This window comes from Acanthopagrus latus, chromosome 13, assembly GCF_904848185.1.
Source record: "Acanthopagrus latus isolate v.2019 chromosome 13, fAcaLat1.1, whole genome shotgun sequence".
In the NCBI taxonomy this organism is placed as follows: Eukaryota; Metazoa; Chordata; class Actinopteri; order Spariformes; family Sparidae; genus Acanthopagrus; species Acanthopagrus latus.
The window spans coordinates 368,929-388,610 of record NC_051051.1 but is presented as its reverse complement, the minus strand read 5'-3'; the positions used below and the strand labels follow the sequence as shown (position 1 = coordinate 388,610).

The 19,682-nt window shown below is 42.9% G+C and overlaps 1 protein-coding gene across 3 annotated transcripts in view; it reads left to right on the top strand.

Moving 5' to 3' along the window:
• The window catches only part of stk32a (serine/threonine kinase 32A), a 68,577-nt gene that overhangs the window by 23,058 nt on the left and 25,837 nt on the right, over positions 1 to 19,682 (top strand). For all 3 annotated transcript variants that reach the window (XM_037120692.1, XM_037120691.1, XM_037120689.1), the window contains one exon: positions 4,607 to 4,780. In XM_037120692.1, the coding sequence (XP_036976587.1) occupies positions 4,607 to 4,780 (174 nt within the window). The remainder of the gene's footprint in view (positions 1 to 4,606; positions 4,781 to 19,682) is intronic.

The following is a 19,682-nucleotide window of genomic DNA, read 5'->3' as shown; positions in this document are numbered from 1 at the left end:
GCACAGAGGCACTAATCATGGCAGCACAAGAACAGGCCATAAGCACAAGAGCCATAGAGGCCAGGATCTACCAGAGTAGATCAGACCCAAGATGCAGACTGTGTAAAGAAGTCCCTGAGACAGTCCAGCACATGGATCAGCATACATGGAGAGGCACAACCAAGTGGCTGGGATAGTATGCAGGAACATCTGCAACCAGTATGGAATAGAAGTACCCAAATCCCAATGGGCCATACCACAGAAGGTGGCTGAGAACACCAGGGCCAAGGTTCTGTGGGACTTCAGCTTCCAGACTGACAAACAGCTCCTGGCTAACCAACCGGACATAGTGGTGGTGGACAAAGAGCAGAAGAGGGTGGTGGTGATAGATGTGGCGATCTCAGCTGACGCCAACATCAGGAAGAAGGAACACGAGAAACTTGAGAAGTACCAAGGGTTGAAAGAGCAGCTGGAGGTCAAGGCTAGCGTGGTCCCCGTGGTAGTGGGGGCACTCGGGGCAGTAACCCCCAAACTGGGAGAGTGGCTCCAACAGATCCCAGGAACAACATCTGAAGCCTCAGTCCAGAAGAGCGCAGTCCTAGGAACAAACAGCCAAGATACTGCGCAGAACCTTCATATATGTGTATATATATATATATATATATATATATATATATATATATATATATATATATATATATATATATAAATAAAGGAAAACATAATGCAGGATTGAAATAAAGTGCTGTTTCCTGGAAGAAACCAGTGTCTCTAAATGCTTCTGACAGCAGCATCTTGGATTCTTTACCACCTCTGCTGCGTAGAGGTATTTACAATCTGCTGTGTGTGTGTGTGTGTGTGTGTGTGTGTGTGTGTGTGTGTGCATGACAGGGAGTAAAGGGAGACACTGAAGCAGAAAGAGATAAAGAGAGTTAATCAGAGGATTAATGAACAGAGTAAATGGAGTCTATGCAGGAAACTACTGTCTGTAGTTCTTATACTTTTGAGCTTTGGCCATCAGGTTTGGAGTCATGAAGATGTCAAGCATGTTTGCATGCCTGTTTATTTCCTGTTTCTATGCTTTTTCCACAAAAGTATCTCCATAATTTTCTATCTTACAGCGCCACAAGTGTCTCAAAGTCAAAGAGTAGGAGCACTTTGGATAATTATGGAGCAAAGTTCTGTCTGTCTGTGAACTCAGCCAGAGGCCTGTTGGTCCCAAAAATGATGAATCTTGAATCAAAGTGAACAAGTGCGTTGATATTTAAGAGAATGTATATATATATATATATATATATATATATATATATATATATATATATATATATATATATATATATATATATATATATATATATATATATATATATATATATATATATATATATATACACACACACACAGATAGGAAGAAGAGCAAAGAACAGCACTGAAGGCTTCTCAATAGGTGTCTCTGCTCCTCTCTCAGCTGGCAGTGCTCTTCTACTGTTGATCTTATTGGTCGATGTTAGCCCGGGATAGTGACGGTGACAGATGATTCATCCAATCACCTGCTGAACATTTGTTTTAGTGCCTGCACTTGTCCACAGGTGAGGCTAAGCCACTCCTTCTCTTTTGATTGTTGCATGGCAGCTGGTCGCGTCCAGTCAGGTGTGCTGTATGGAACAGGTGAAGTGAGGGCCTCTTCTTAGACTGTAAATAAATCATAACATAGATCACCACAGGTTGGGTTTTGGGCTGGGTTAGGCTAGTAGTGGTTATGGTAAAGTCCACAGGACATGTATCTCTTCAAAGTGATGGAAACCTGTCTGACTGTGTACGTTTGTATTCTCTTGCACCCTTTGTGACATTGGCGAGTGCGTGTGCATCAGGACGGGCATCTAACAGATAGTCTTTCCACGCTCTGAGGCAATCAGATGTTAAGTGGTCTCAGCATTATCTGAGCCTTAGCAGACAGTTTTGAGTCAGCTCAATCAATCCTCATCCATCCAGCACAGAAAAGCACCACCTCCAGTGTATTGGAGAAGGCCCTTAGGAAGGGAGCTCACCAGCGTGGCAAAAAACTGCCTCAGTCACTGAGGTCTGAGTTTGAGCCAAGATAAGGTCCTTACACAGAAGTGTCTGCCAGTGGACAGTGTAGAAATGCCCACCAAGCGGAAGTGAAATTGTAGCCTAATTACTTCCTCTCAGGAACATTATGAAGGACTTGAGAGGGCAGCAGTGTTGTGCTCCAGTGTTGTGGAAGATCTGTACCTGTAGAGGTTGTGTTGCACACAGAGCAATGCTTTAAGCAAGCCAGAAATGTTGGCTCCTGTCATTTTTTTAGATATTATTTTTGCATCAATTAGAATCTTGTGGGAGAGAAACTAATTAGCTTATCATTTAAAGGAGGGGAACAAAGTGTGTCTTCCATGTGAGGCTTAGCGTGTAAAATCAATGACAGTTTAATGGCGATGCAGTGGGCAGCATGCTGATACAGGCTTGCTGTGCATGACAGTGCGTGATGGATGGATTAAAAGATGAATGATCACAAGAAGCATTACAACCCAGAATGTCCCTCATTCACGAGAATACTGAGGTGTTTTCCAGCAAGAACTATATACACTGAAAACACAGTCAAACAATGCATTGTGTTTCATTAACAGCTGAAGGAAGTGACATTTTTTACACACTGACATAAGGAATATTCAGTAGCTGTAATGATTTGCTTTAATGAAATGGTGATATACTCAGCACTGTGATGGACCTCCTGTTGATCCCCAAGAGACAATAAAAGCAGGGCAGGGAGCCACCAGAGCAAACAGCGTTGCTGAATTCATACAGATACAGAGCGATTAATAACCATTTCATACCGCCAATGTTGATGGGATAGAAGACTGACAAATGCTCACTAACACTCTGCTCGTAAAAACCAGGATAATCTGTTGATCACTAATGTAATCACAACAGAGATTATGTTGGCTCCATGTGACTCCTCAGTTGCTTTTTGCTGTAGAAACCAAGTTGAGCAGAACAGTCAGACCTATGAGGATGATTATGTCCAGGATGTACTTTATGTATGCAGACGATCTGCTGACGGTTATTTAGCTACAAAAAGGCTGTTTGGTTGGAGACGTGGAATATGTTTTTGTTTTCCTGTCCTTCATTATCAGCACTGATTACATCATTATAGCGGTCAACATTATTGTTTCTGAAATGTAGTTTATCTTTTAATTCATTGTGGTTTAGGCATTTTCTTGTTGCATGCGTTGATTTAGATGAAGGTATTAATTCACATTACAGTTTACATCATTTACATTATGTGGTACAACATTCAATTGAAAGTATCTTTAGGTGCATCCAGTTGTTCCCCTGATGCATCTAAACAAAAAATGCTCACGCAATTGTGAAAAATTAGCCTGGCGCACTGCGCTTTACAAATTGTATTATTTATTGTTAATTGTCAAATTAAAAATGCTGAAGTTTGTTGTCAAGTTCATTATTTATTGAAATAAATGAATCACAACAAAGACTCAGTGACACACAGATGCCACACAACACACAATAAACTGCTTTTCCATGAAGAAGTGAAGTGTTGGCATGTACTTTATCTCATAGACGACTTTACCTGCTGCCACAAAAAGTAATGTGTAGAATACTTTACATAAGAATTTGCCAAAGCAGGAAACTGCCAGATTTACTAGCCAGCTTTGGCATTGAAGTTGCCTTGTTCTATCAGGAAATCCTTATGTTGAGCCCTGCATATTAATAAGAGTGTCAGGAAAATTACTGGGGATAACTGTGGGTCTCAAAACCTTAACTTCTAGTTCTTAACTTGTGTGTTCCGTGTTGTGTTGGCCTATGAGCTGAATCACTATCATAGCAACTTGTGTACAAGGCAATACAGGGTTAGCTTGTTAGCCTTGAAGACAAGATAATGAGCGTTGCCTCAGGCATGACTCAGCCAGTATGTCGGTGCTCTTCCTACAATGTGAACGAGTGCGACAAGTGCGTCTTTATCCTATAAAGTAAAAGCAGCATCTCCCCTCAGAGACCCACAGAGGCCACTGAGGTCTTGAGTTTCTTAGCTCTGGAGGTTGAAACACTGATGGGTGATCTCGTTCTTGTCAGACTTTTTGCAGTGAGGTCTCTCACACTGTCTTCTACAGGTTGACTGGCCTTGAGAAGCACGATTCTGTCATGAGTTTTTATTTTTGATGGGTAAATGTGTGAAAAGGTTAGAAAAACCACCTCCTGCTCTCTGAGACAATATATGCTCCTCACATCCATTTATGATAAATATGTGACTTGTCATCATGGCCGTCTTGTCACTTTCAGTTTATAACCCTCCTCTTGTCACATCATCTTTTTCTCCTCACCTCATTCCTCCCTCAACCTTCCTCTCCTACAACTCTTCCTCCCCTTCTCTGCTGATCATCTTTCCTCACTTCTCTTTCACCACTGTTATTTTCACTTCTGATTTCTTCACCTTCTCCATTCTGATTGCTGTCTCTCGTCCTTCAAATCCCCTGATATGTATCCATCCCTTTCCATTTCATACTCTTCCGAATCTCCTCTATCTACATCCCATGTCGTTGCCACTATCTTGCATCCCTCACCGTTCACTCCTGGCCTCCTTCCCCTGCAGGTATTCCTTCCAGGATGAGGAGGACATGTTCATGGTGGTGGACTTACTGTTGGGAGGAGACCTACGCTATCACCTCCAGCAGAACGTCCACTTCTTGGAGAACACTGTCAAACTGTATGTCTGTGAACTGGCCCTGGCCCTGGGATACCTACGCAGCAAGCGCATCATACACAGGTGAGTTTACTTGAGATGCATTTCACTTCATGAAAGTTAGGTTACAGAGACGAGAGGAGACAAAGAAGAGGGAAACATGTAGACTATTGAGTGCTGACTTCAGTCTAAGGCTGACCTGAAATCAGCCTCTGTGTGCGTGCTGTGCAGCTAATGTGCTGTAAGGAACTCGCTCTGCTGGTGGTGAACACATCATGAAACAACCAGTGCTGCATGCTTATCTATCTGATCACAGACCAGAGAAAGTTTTAGTTTGATTGACATTGTGTTTGGTGTGGGTTAGAGTTTGAACATTGTTGGAATGTTTGGGATGTAAATATAAATGAATAGCAACATTCTTGTTGTCTTAGTCATTTTAAGGAGGACATGTTATTACATATTTCATCTCTGATCTCCTTCCTCTGAACTCCGTCTTTGTAGTTTATCATTGTCATTTGTTTAATAAGCTTTAACAATGCAGAGAGGTTTGCTGGCACGAATAACCTGAGATAAACAGTGTTGGACTGGTTGGCCCATTATTTCTCTTGCTGATACAGTGAGTGGCCTCCTTCTGTCTCTCTCCCTTGTTTTTCACCACTGCGTTTGAACAGTAAGTACCCCGGTGTGCATTTCTCCTTGTCTGTCCACTCCCATATTATCTTCTAATATGACTGCTCCACCGCTGTGCACAGAGGTCAAGCTGTCTTGACATGAGGGTCGCACCTGACACAACAGTTTACCCAGAGATGCAGACTATGGTCATCACAAAGTGCACCAGTTCTGTCTATGCTGCTGTGTGGATTTAATTTATAAAATGCAGGTTGAGTGCTTTTTAGGCAGAAATGGCTGCAGCTACTGCGTGCCACAGACTCAACTTGGCCCAGAAAGACATGGCTACAGCCCAATATTATTATTTTACTTTGTTAAAGTGACTCAAAGTGCTTGGGATATCCTGTTCCTATCAATGATGCTGCCAAAATGCCTTCAAAACACAGAGTAAGGGAAAAATGTAAAACTGTCCTTTATCTGGGGCACTAAGCCATGATTACTGGACACACAAAAGATCTACCTCATACATGCAGATATGATAAGATACACAACCAGCGCTGACCTGTCTCACAACAGATATTTTGTAATTGGCTCTGTCAAATACCTTCTGGAGGAAACACGCGGCTGTTAGAATGTGTGGTTGTGAACGAACAGGCCCAAAACTTGTGTCTCTGATGTGGTTAACATAATTTCTCAAATACTGGATTGATTTTCCTCAGTGGCAGAGAAATAGTATTAAACACACTTGTATTGGAGAATTTCCAGTCAATGCCGATTAAAAGCGTGATCCGTGTTTACCTGTTTGTTTGTTTCATTCATTGAGAATTCATTCTGTTCCAGGAACAGAAACATTTTTCTGTTGATCTGTGTTTCTGTTTTGTGACACGAAGACTGTTTTCAGTCACTGATACATTTTTCATGTTTTAATAGAAAGTCCCACAGCCATGCTGTTATTGGTGAGCTTAGAGTGAACATAATACCTCTTTGTTAATGTACTGATGAAATTAAACCTTTTGAAGAGTATATTACAGGCTACCATGTGAGCCACTGAAGGAAGTTACAGGTGTTTTTTTATTAGCCATTTTTTGCTATCAAATGTTGTTCAGTATTCTAACTAAGGGTCGGCCGATGATGTGGCTTTTAGGGGTGAAGCAGATGACAGTTATTAGTAATGACGGAGACCAATAACTGATATTTTTACATTAACCAGAAATGTAATGTAACCAATTGTCATTTACTTTGAGTTCCCTGGCCTGTCCTTCACCTTCATCATCAATATTACATCAGGTCAGAAAAAAAAAGTTTTGCTTAAGTTGATGAAAAATGAAATGGGGCGGAATAAAGTTTCTGTTTCTGTTTCTGGGCACAGAGGAGGATTAAAGATACAGAAACACTTAATGAAGTTCTGGATGCTGCAGTCTACTTGAGCACAATCATGTATACTTTGACTCTTACATACATGCAGTGCAGTGAGTGCATACGTTGTAGTGATTTGTTACAAACTCTGAGGCACCGTGGGGACCATAGTCCCCCTGCTTAGACCCACCGCTCCACTGTGGTGAACGAGGTAAACATGGAAAAAGAGGCTTGGCAGATCCTGACTAATAGGAAACATCACTGCAACAGAGAACGCTCATTTATCAACACCCCCAGATAACAAATTAGGCCATTTAACCTAAAGCAGACTCCTCGGTCTCATCCGCAATCTTAAACCTCCACAGGAAAGAGATAGAGAGAGGGAGGGAAAGAAATGGGATGGATTATTAATTTGCTTATTCATTCAGTCCATTGAGGGATATGAATATTTAAATCGTGTTTTCTATTTCAGTGCTGAGAGGACAGACTTGCCACTTGATGTGCAGGTGTTGGGGGCGTTTGTTTAGACGGAATCAACATCTTTTCAATCTGCATTCATTAGCTTCAAATAGGAAGAGGAGCTGAAAGTAACTCTCAGCTCATCTCTATGGAAATTGAATCCATAATTTCCTCCCTCAGATGTGGACGTGATGACTTTGGTGCTGCGGGTGACTGAACTTGAAGCCGTAGGAATGTGTGTGTGTGTGTGTGTGTGTGCATGCACCCGCGTATATGTGTGTAAATGCAGGATGTACACATTCTCCTTCCGTTGGTCCCTGATGATAATGAGGAATAATAATGATAATTACATTAATTGCATGTAATATGATGAGTAACTATTTGACAAGTGCGATCTCGACCATGACTTGAAAGTAGTTTGGTTTGCTATAAAGGCGAGATGTACATATTAGTTCAGCTGGGATGTTGTTATTCAAGAAGTTTCTTTGGGATAAAGAGAGGAACTGACATGCCATAGATTCTGTGGTCCAGTCATTACTCTGGTCTCAGAAAATGTTTGACCGCACTTTCTACCATTTGTCTGGGACGTTGAAATCTTCTGGGACACATTGACCGGCACCAAGCTTGTGTTGAACAAGTTCACATTAAGACAAATCAGTCACACAAAGCAGTCATCACACACAGAACACACGAATGAGTGAGTGAAAATGTAAAGCTTCCCAGAGACAGTTCCTCAGTTCATTTTGTGTTGCACTTCATTCTGTTAGGAACAGAAACAAGTCAGCGGGATTCATAATCAAATAAGATGTTCGATGTGAGCTTCACTGGACAGTCAACACTGATGCCAAGTTTTTGAGTCTTCATAATTGATTAGATTTCCATTGAGGAGTAGGAAGGTTAAAAGATTGTGCTCGTGTGAAGTGGACACATTCATACAGTTTACTGAATTATTAATAGAGGTCTGCAATCAGGATGATGGATGTTTGTGGTCGACACAAAGAGGTTATTGCCTGCACAAAAACTAGAATGGCAGAGTTAATCCGGATCCATGTGAGATGTCTTTATCAACTGGAAGTCCACTGGATTTAAAACCTCTGGCAGCGGCTACAGTCTATGAATCCCTCCTCAGTTTTAGGCAGAACAACATGATTGTACTGAACAGAAAGCTTAATTAAGGAATCTGAATGAAAGTTATTTAATGTCTTTGAAATGATAATATAAAAGTTTGGCTATTAGGTTGGGTGTGGTTGGAGTCGGGGTAAAGAGCTGTGGTGGAGGTCTGTCTCCATCTGTTACTATAGTGGGATCATAATAACGTGACAGCAGCAGACTTCCCTGAGTTAGGCATAGCTAATTATTTTCAGTAATGAGTTCTTACACTGGACGGCAAATGTGAAGAGTCTCAAGGGAATGAGGATAAAACAACAATGAGGTTAACAACAGCAGTTCAGGTAGTCTGGCATGTGACAGAGCCTGGACGGAAAATCAACAAACGCGTCATCCTGGTGACTCACGCGAGCCTCTGAGCGAACATGATGCAAGGTCCGAGTTCATCGGGTCCTCCGTTGTTCCGAGCTAATGGACTGTACCTAAAACTAGGGTGATAATTTAAGTTTATTACAGCTTTGGTCTTAATTTACATTTTAATTTAATTTATGTGCAGTCTTTGTCTAGTTTTAGCTACATGATCCTTTTGTGGTGGGACAGTATGCGTTTGTGATTGGAGTGTGTATTTGCATTTTAAGATGTGCTGAACAACAGCATAAATCATATATCATACATCAGGTTCAGGGTTGGTTATCCTGTGTTTTTAACCCTGAGCTCTCTGAGGAGATTAAATTATTAACAACAGAATGAGGCTCAATTAGGTGACATCTTCAGAGACTTGATGAGTCTCTCCAAACAAGTGGAAAGATAAATGGCAAGTGTTTGACAGCGGAAGGCCTCCGAGTCCTGCGTACGTTCACCTCACCTCAGAGTCTTTGACAGCAACAACAACATCTCTGGACCAATCCTCAGGTGCATCATGCTGCGTCCTGGATTCCTCTGAATGGAAACACTTGCATGATGTCAGCCAGCGGACGCTCTTAACGAGGCAATGCGTTTCATTTAGGAAACACACTGCTCTTAAAACTGGTTCAGACACTCGTTGTTTGGTTCCTGCATAGAGATCCTTCAGTCTGCAGTTAAAGTGAACACAGTGATGAAGCACCACGCTCCTTTAAAGCATTAGTGTGTTGCATGAAGTTCAAACAGTCTTTATTATAGATTCTGAACAATGTGATGACAGTATGAATAAAACCAAGTATTGAAGCTGGTGGTGTTCCACTGGATTCTGTATTATCTTATAGAAGGTGGTCTGAGCAGTGCATTTAGTGTTTGTTGTTGAAGCTGTTCAAAGTATGATAGCAGTCATAATATTGATGAACTTGTTAGGTGGCCATGTCACTTTGACTCTTGGAAGTATTGGTTAAAAACACAAGAACCAGAACCAGAACCATACATTCTGTCTGGACATGAACATTATAACAGTGTTAGAGTCCCTGCTGACTCCATCACATGCAGTACACACACACGCATACACGCACGCACACACGCACACACGCACACACGCACGCACGCACGCACGCACACACTCTGTTAGCTGCTGCAGAGAGTGAACACAGCTCTAGATGTGTGCTCGTCCACAGCAGCATACACAACATCAACATCATCACCTGCTCTCAAGAAGTTACTGACTTGTTGAATCATCGCTGGAGATATGATAATAATGATCAAGTCTTCATGATTGTATCAGATGACTGAGTAATGTAGACTGGACCATCCATCTGAGTGAATGTGTCCATTTGTAGGTTGTTTGAAATCCCATTCAGATCATTCCGGATTTCAAAAGTGATTTTGTGTCACAGAACAAACAACAACTACTGACACCTGATCCACACCTGAAAATAGTCCCACACCTGATCCACACCTGAAAATAGTCCCACACCTGATCCACACCTGAAAATAGTCCCACACCTGATCCACACCTGAAAATAGCCCCACACCTGATCCGACCTGAACATAGTCGAGCTGAAGCTGGAGTAAACGTACTCGGGGCTGAGTTCCACGAACAGGCTGATGAAGTGAGTGATGAGTGACAGACTGACATATTGCATTGTGGTCTTGGAAACTGTCTGGTCTATTTATTCAAATTCCTATTTTTTATCAAATGAACCAGCTGAAACAAACTGATCTCAGCTGTTGCAGCAGCCGGACGATTCCAGCTCTGATCTCTTCTCCCTCACACAACACACACAAAGTGTAGAATGCCTTTCCCTCATAATCTCTCTCCTTATCGTTCTTTTTTCCCCCCCACTTATAGTACTTTTATTTCTTTCCCAAGCCCTTCTTCTCCCTCATCCTGATTTCTTCGTCTGGGCTGTGCAGGGTCTGTCGTTCTCTCTGCGGGAGGGGCACAAAGCATAGCTCGGCTTCAAATAATTTATTATCTCCTTCTCCTCCAGGGGCCTTTTGCCAAGCCGCCAACAGGGCCTTAATTCACCTGTCTGGTTATTTGGAGGTGAAGGAACGAGAAGAAACAGTCTGAGAGGATCTTCTCACAGACAGTTCTTTAAATGAAGAGATAATATACAGTATGGCAGACTGCATGGAGGCAAGCAAAGTTATTACTCTTACTCTCTTTCAGCTGCTGGAAAAGGCGAGCGTTTGTCATGTCTTCAAGTGAAGTATTCTTTATTCATGGAGTGTGTTAATGTTTAATTCTCCAGCAGAAGAAAGAAGGAGAAGAAGAAGAACAACAAGGAGGGAGGGGAGGCAGGGAGAAATTATAGCCTCATATTTCATAAATACAGATTAAGGTGCCAGTTGGTGCCAGATCTCCCATTTCCACCACGAAATGGTGAATTGAGCATTATCACGGTGAAAATCTCCCTGAGATGGACCGGCTGGCAGCAGCAGAGGAGCTGATGGGAGGAGGTTTGGGGCTCTGAACATGTAAAATGTTTACCAGTTAGTCTGCTCCAAAAACATCACTAATTGCCTGTTTGTGCATTTAACTCACGTGGCGGCCTGAAGGAGAGAGAAAGAGAGAGGCTTTGGCAGCAGACAGAAGGAGCTACAGGCGGAGATGGAGTCAAAGAGCCAGAGAGGGTGGAGAGCTCACATTTATTGCAACACTCCCTGAATGTTTCTGACTCAGTCAATTATTCATCACTGGTAATTGTGATGTGAGTTTTGGCCTCGGCTTCTTAGTGCCGACTGGCTGCTCTTAGCGTCTGCTCTGCACTCCACGTCTCCCAAAAATCAGCTCAGAATGAGACGGAGGACTTTTCAAGGCTGACTTTTGTCAAGCAGGTGCACTCGGTGTGCGTTAATGAATAAGGAATGAACATCTCAGTCGTTACTGTCATACACACACACTCAGTGTTTACCCATGTGTGTAAACTTGATGGAACACACACCTGCGTGGTTCTCACACCCGTCAGAGTTGCTTTTCTTTAACAGAAAGAAGAAAGGGTGAGTGAGAGACGCTGCAGTTTGCCGGGTGGAGCTGTTAGCCTCCATGGTTCTAGTTGGGCTTTCAGTTCACGTTCAAAGGCAGCCGCTATCTGCCACGCTCTCCGGTGGCTGGTGGGCGTGGGTACTCAGAGCTGAGGGATTGTGACACTGCCTGCGTCTGTGTGTGTGCGTGTTCATGTGCGTCTGTGTGTGTGACGCTTGTTTGGAGTGTGTGTTGAGCTGAGCTGTGGTCTTTCTGGGGCCTCCAGAACTCCTCCACACTCCTTTGTGACAGCGAAGGAGAGGCACGATCTCAAACAGGCCTCTGCTTTTATTCAGCAGCAGAGAGCGACTGAAGCAGCCGAGCTGTGAAAGAGCCTCTGATTAAACTGCCGGGTGTGTCGAGCACCAGAATAACAGCAACACTGATTTCACTGAAGCTGCCACGTTTATTTTTTAAAATTATTCAAAGTGCAATTGACTACATTAAAGATTTTTATATGGCTGAGACAATCCATCCATTTTGTCCAAAGCCACAAAAACAATATTATATTTTTGACACAGTCTGAAATGTGTCAGTTTGTTGTCAATTTAAATGTCTCAAAAGGACTAGACCTCTGATTTATATTTCGTTGAGTTTATACTTTTATTGTCCCAAAAGTGTCCAACAAAGTTCAAACTGGAGAAATCAATCATTTTATTCAAAACAGTGTGTTTCATTTGGTAAACTTCAGAGAGAGGAAGGGAGTCGACAGAAGTGACACAATATAACAAACAAAACTTAAGATGCAGGTATGATACTGACAAGTGGACAGAAAAGAGTTCAGACAATAAACTACCTAATAATTCAACTAAGGCCAGCAAGGATCTGACAGAATAGGTCTCTGATGGCCTTACGCTCACATGTATGCTCTCAGAAGCTTCTTGGTGCGAATGTCTGGCTGTGTGTGTGTGTGTGTGTGTGTGTGTGTGTGTGTGTGTGTGTGTGTGTGTGTAGCCTCCACTCTCAGGTGTGTAAGCCTGCTCCAGTATCAGTGCAGTATCATATGACCAGGTACAGGCTCAGTTACCCCTCTGCCTCTGATAGCAGGCTGTAATGAGGCCATTAGATCCTGGTAATAGCTTGTAGGGTCAGTCGACCGAGAGAAAAGCCGGGGGGATCAGCTTGCCGGAGCTCTCCTGGCCCTCCGTCTCACTCTTGTCTCCAAATATTCACCTCCATTCCTTCTGTCGCTCACTTCTTTCCTTTTCTTTTCTCTCACTGACTCAGTTTGGTCTTTGTGCTCTCTGCCTCTCTCTCATCTCTTCCCCTAACCTGTCTCATCATTTTTCCAATACACTTGCTTACCTTGTTTGTACAGACTAGAACTAAACATCGTGTTTCCTTCATGTTGCCACGACACTCCTCTTCTTTGTATCCCTTGTACTTAATAACTGTACAGTTGCTGACATACTCACTTGCTTTATATTACATACTTCATCCTTCTGCTGCAGATCTCCTTCCTACTCGTCTATTAAAGTGATTCATACACAGCTGTCCATTCATATGTCGAACACTTTAGATTATTATGTTTTCTGCATGTTTTCCTGCAAGGTGAAAGAAACAGAATCAGAGAATCAAACAGGAACATGTGGAGCTAAAAAAGCCATCGTTTCATGTACTACTGCAGTGGCCAAGAAAGAGTGATGATTACAGATTTCTACCTGATCGTTAGGTTCCCACCAGGTGACCGCCAGGTGACCACCAGGTGCCCACCAGGTGCCCACCAGGTGACCGCCAGGTACCCACCAGTTGACTACCAAGTGACCACCAGGTGACCGCCAGGTGACCACCAGGTGACCGCCAGGTGACCACCAGGTGACCGCCAGGTGACTGCCAGGTGACCACCAGGTACCCACCAGGTGACCGGCTGGTACCCACCAGGTGACTGCCAGGTGACCACCAGGTGCCCACCAGGTGACTGCCAGGTGACCACCAGGTGCCCACCAGGTGACTGCCAGGTGACCACCAGGTGACCACCAGGTGCCCACCAGGTGACCGCCAGGTGACCACCAGGTGCCCACCAGGTGACTGCCAGGTGCCCACCAGGTGACCACCAGGTGCCCACCAGGTGCCCACCAGGTGACCGTCAGGTGCCCACCAGGTGCCCACCAGGTGCCCACCAGGTGACTGCCAGGTGCCCACCAGGTGACCACCAGGTGCCCACCAGGTACCCACCAGGTGACCGCCAGGTGCCCACCAGGTGACCGCCAGGTGCCCACCAGGTGCCCACCAGGTGACCGCCTGGTACCCACCAGGTGACTGCCAGGTGACCACCAGGTGCCCACCAGGTGACCGCCTGGTACCCACCAGGTGACTGCCAGGTGACCACCAGGTAACCACCAGGTGACCCTGTGGTCACACACTGTACTTTACATGTTTTTGCTTTCATCTGTTAGAGGATCCATTTCTACTCATGCGCCTTTTTTACTGCATCATCTCTGAAGCATCCCACACAAAGTGGTAAGTGCCTGCAGATAGTTGAGGTGTCACCTGTGTACCTGCAGCACCGGTGTGACCGGGCCTGAAACAGAAGCTGCACAGTGATTATACACGCAGACGAAACTGAAACACACAGGTGACGACTCAAAGTGCCCTCTCAGGTCTGCTTTTTTACTGTAGGACAGATGAGTTCATTAAAAAACTGAGTTTTTATCAGAGACATTAAAGTCAACACATCCAGCCGTATCTCAGTGATCAGAGTAAACACTGAAAAGAAGAGAAAAGAAAATATCCTGTGAATGTCAGCGCTGCAGACAGGATCGTTACTGAGCCGTCTGACCTACTTTTCATTGTGACTTTATTACTGATAGAACGACATGAATGGGTAATTGCTGGGTGACTCTTTTATGTCAGCCCTTGCAAAAGGAAAATAGAATTTAAATCGTGGATCATTAAACTCAGTGCAACTGAGAAACAGAGTATCGATTGTGACTGTAAGAAAAGACTTCACAAGTTGTTGAGGTTTATGAAATATTGACGGTTTTCGTGCAAAACGGCTATTTATGCAGGGCTGAGAACATGAAGCATGTCTGAGACTATTCTGTCATTTGTTCTGTTGATTAAGAGTTCATTTTATTTATATAGCCCAAAATCACAGATTACTATTTATTTGCTGCACTCACCTGAGGCCCCATTGTAACATAATCTTATTTATTTGGGCACCCAGCTGCTTATGAATGAGAGAGGCTGATTTATCCTGTAAGATGACTGAAGCCTCCCCCTCTGCACATGAAGGAAAAGCTAATATACAAGTAACATGAAGGCAATATGATATGCATTGCTGAATTGTTGATGTGATATGCACGTCTTTACTTTAGCAGAAATGTTGACTGCCAACATTTTAGTTTTTAGCTACATTCTTACTTGTTTTGTTTGTTGTTCAGATTATTGAATTTGTGTGATGCATATGGATCAGATTACATTTGTATGTAGAGTTTTGTTTCACGTTCAGATTGACTAAAGCATGCTGCATTTAGTGCTATTAAATGCTAATAAAAATTAAATGATATTAGTGATGATTTTGTGTCTAACTTCGAGGCCATTTTCCCAAAAAGACAGTCACCCCTCCATTAGAAAACACACATTCACCAACTATACTTTACAAAGTAGTCTTTAAAAGTCAGTATGTAGTTTGAATAAGTTGTGGTGTGGTCAGATGGTGGAGGTGTTATTCTGCTGGAACAGCTAAAACAGGTATTAAGTTGCTCTTTAAAGTCCAGTCTCAGAGGAACAGGTCGGTCATGGCGGTCATCATCACCTCTCCCTCCACAGCTTGGCTTTTACCACGCACCACCTCCTAATGAGCCGCGCTGCTTTGCTGTAGCTCTTGAGCCAGTTGTCTCAGCTCCTCGTGTCCTGTGGCTTCACAGTGGCACGGTGGCCTTTTAGCTATAAAATAGGCTTCGTTGTTCTCACTCGCTGCTTTTTTCTAGCAGTGACACATGCCCCCTCCTCCCTCCCCTGGTGCCAGCCTTTGAGGCAAATGTCAGCTAATTAAGGGTTACATGATCGACCTTTCTCACCCCCACCTGGGTCCACGTCATTCGACCCACAGAAGCACCTAGAAGCCGAGCTCTGTGCTACAGGTTGCACACACAGAACACAGGTGGGTGTGGCCTTTGATATGCTGAATACTGATGGCTTCCTGCAGGGCAGCAGACTTAATTAGTGGAGACATTTGCTGTCCAACACTGAGGATGCACAGTGAGCTGGCTGTCAGTGGAGACTGGCACAAAGACACACATATGTGTTACAGTACAACAACACCATACGATTGGGATTAAATAAGAAACAAAGGCCCTAATCAGGGGCGGGACTAACAGTGTGTGACCAGGACGAGCCGGTTCTGTGAATGAGTATCGTTTGTTAGCAAACCCAGCAAGGATTACAACAGAGCACACCCTCTCACGCTGTTGCCATAGTTATCCCTCTCCAGCGCTGTGTCAGCACTAATGATTATGACATTTGATACACAACAAGACACAGTAAGCTCACCATCGATGGGGGTCGCATTGTATTTTTTACCCTAATAATGCTACATAGGGTTAGCAGCTGGTGGCCAGCAGAGATGTGCTGTATGTTTGGCTGAGGGAGCTAACAGCTAATGAAGCTAAGAGAGCTAACAGACAGCAGGGCTGAGTCTCTCTACAGAGTAACACGTCAAACAGGGAACTGCACATTAATGTAACGACAGAAGTTTACAGCAAATAAATGTACTGATGTACTTCAGATGAGTTTGGAGGTAAAAGTACTTTGAATAGTTATACTTTTAGCCAACAACCAAATGTAGATGATAAGACAAGATGCAACATTTAATTTTGGGACATTTCAGGATGGTTTAAATTGTGTTTTGGAAAGGTTCCAGGATGGTGATGAAAAAAGTTAGTCTCAAACCGTGGTCCGAATAAAGTGCTGTAGGAATTACGTATTTTTGTAGATAAACTGGGAAGTTAGCAAAAAACCTTAAAGATGCTTTAATTGGATTTTGGATTCTTGCTGAACAAACACAGTTTATATTACTTGTGTTTGTTTAAGTATCATAAACTTTTATATCACTACTTTATGTAGGAATTATTTTCACAGATTAACTTGAATGATTTTTAAAGCATAAATGAAATCTCCAAACAAACACTATAGGATATTATAAAATACACACTTTGCTATGAGTAGATCAATCAACAAGTTTGATGGTTAGAGATAGAACAGTGTGCAACCAAAGTCAGCCTGTAACGCTTTATAATCCATGTGCCACTGTAACTGACGTCTTTAATGTCAGAGAGCATAATGTAAAAATCTGTGCAGACATTTGTTTTTCTAAAATTCAAATTCAGAATTTTAATATCTACAATATTACAGAGGTAATAAAACTCATTCTGAAATATTTATCTCTTCCATGACCGAAAAACCAGCTGCTCTCAGAGGAAAATAAGGTATAGAACAGTGTTTGAAGCTAGAAAGGTGGCAGGGTCCGCCACATATAAACAAAGTTAAGCATAATGAATGAAGATCAGTGAAGATGATCAAAAACTACACAGCATATCTTGACTGAAAACCCACTCAAAAACCTGCTGGCTGTGATTCCTGCTGACACTGCCACTGCCCAGATTGTTCCTTCTATTTCTGCATAATGTGACAGTTTGTTCCACAACAAAGAGTCACAGAACCAGAACTCACAAACCTTCTGTTCTCTACGTGACCAAGTGTTTTACTGACACAGGAGTCACCTACACAAGTCCTCTGCTAGCCTGATTACAGGTAACATCATAAACACACACTTGATGTTGCTTAGTCACAGCATCACACACACACACACACACAAACACACACTAGGTACTTCTCAGATGTCTTCATGCTGTGATGTCGATGTTAATTTCAGGGTGTGGTAATTCTCAAAATGAATGCTGCATTTGATCATCAAGCACAAGCGGAACATTGGAGAAGGCTACTGAATATTGAATATCGTCTCTCCAGTTCAAAGCATTGTGAGAGCTGTGGGGATGCGTTCCAGAGCCGAGAGAACAGAGAGGAGCTGAGAACACACTGTACTCTTTTAGTCGGCAGCACGTTCACATTGCATGTTTATGACCTGATTTTCACGTCTGGAGGTGGAGGGTGGTGGAGTCACAGACAGGAAGCCACTGACTGCAGTTCAAGACTGTGTTTTAACTAAGTGAACATCGTGCTGTATTAAAGAAGGCATGAAACTACAGACTGAGAGCATCAACTCATTAGAAAATATAATTCTGAGGTCAAATATCAAGTGAAAAATAAAGTAATTTTCTTCTAAGTTCACATACAATCAGACTTCTTTGTGCAGCCGATGGAGTCGCCCCCTGCTGGCCACTGGAAAGAACGTAGGTTTTGGAAACTTGTGCATTGACTTCAATATTTTATACAGTCAAAGAGTTTGACTATGTGTAGTTAGTGAAGAAAGAAAAAAGGTGACAGTTTCAAGGACAGATACACATGAGTGTGCATGAGAACATAGCAGAATAATGTTGCTTTGAATTCAAATGAATGGCCAGGAGACTGAACTGTTCTTTGAAGAGGCTGGTTGGCACCGGAGACCTTGGTAATGTTACTGGGGCCTTTGTGTCGAATCTGGTGTTGAAATGAATTCTCCTCTCTATTAACCCACTAAACCCACACTAAACACTGTGTAATCAGGACAACACATGAGGAGCTGATGTAAAACTAGAAATGTTTCCCCTTATTAACGTCATTTCTATTAAAGTGTTGAATTGCAGTAAGAGGACAGAACCTGGCTGTATTCACTGTATAGTGTAAGATATAAACATAACTTTTGTGGTACCGTCTTTTTTTTCCTCATAAACTCTCCGTCTGAAGTTTAGACCTCTGAAGTCTTTGCACCAATTCCAAACATGTTTTCGTGTCTTTTAGATTTGATTCGACTTCCAGAGCATTCTGGAGCAACTGTGCTGCTCTTGGATGTCATTTAGGTTTGTGTGGTGTCAAAGGAAAAGAAATAAATCTGTGCAGAAAAACAGAGGGAGGGAGGAAAACAGAAAGCACAAAGGATGGTGAGAAACAAGCAGAAGCTGTGACTCCACGAGTAAAAGCCTCAGTCTACACCTGTTGGTCCTCTCAGGTGTCTTAGCCACTCCCACAGCTTCACCTGCTGTCCCTCCTCCACCCTCAGAAGTATCACATATTCATTTGTTTTCATCACACATCTGGTACGGGGCAGGGTAAAACAGTGCCACGATGAAAAGTTTTGTTTGTGAGTATTACATATCCATTTTTGTCATTTGCTGACATGAAATGATTCAACAGACGGTGAGTCAGCTTACTGTGTATTCACCTCGAGGAAGCTTTCACACGTGATGATCTGTGCAGCAACACACACACTAAGTGTGTAATTAATATGGGCGATGTAACCTCACTGGCAGCGCAGACAAAGAGCAGAGCGCCACCTACAGAAACTCAAACATCATCAGCGTACCTCTCACACTCTTCTTATACAGGTGAACTGTGGGAAATGCCCCAAACATAGAAACCATGTGTCCATATTCCTAAAGATCAGCAGCAGAAATGGACGTTTAATGGATGTTTAAAAAATAAAGAATTCTGAAGGTTAAAGGTTAAAGCTGCTGTTTTGAGGGGTGTCACTGTTATAAACACAACTGGATCATTTCTTTTTTCTTCAGAGTTACAAGTAACAACAGCACCAAACATTTGTTCATGTTCTGTCTACTGCCAGTTTAAATACGTGGGATCCACAGTTTTTAATTAATTGTCATTATCTGATCAGCACTGCGCAGGTCGTCAGTCACCTGGTACCATTTTGAATTTGAACAATTTGATACAATCCAATGCAGAAGTTGCTGCTTCTGGCCGATGGTCCACCTTTCAGCTAAACCTTAAAGCTAAGCCCCTGAGCTAAACCATGATTTTCTTTCTTTTTTACTCCGATGTTCTGCTCGGACTGAAGCCCTGAGAGGGAGCTGACTCATGCTCACAGATTAGAGGTGTCATCTCAGTCTGACACTGCTGCTCTAA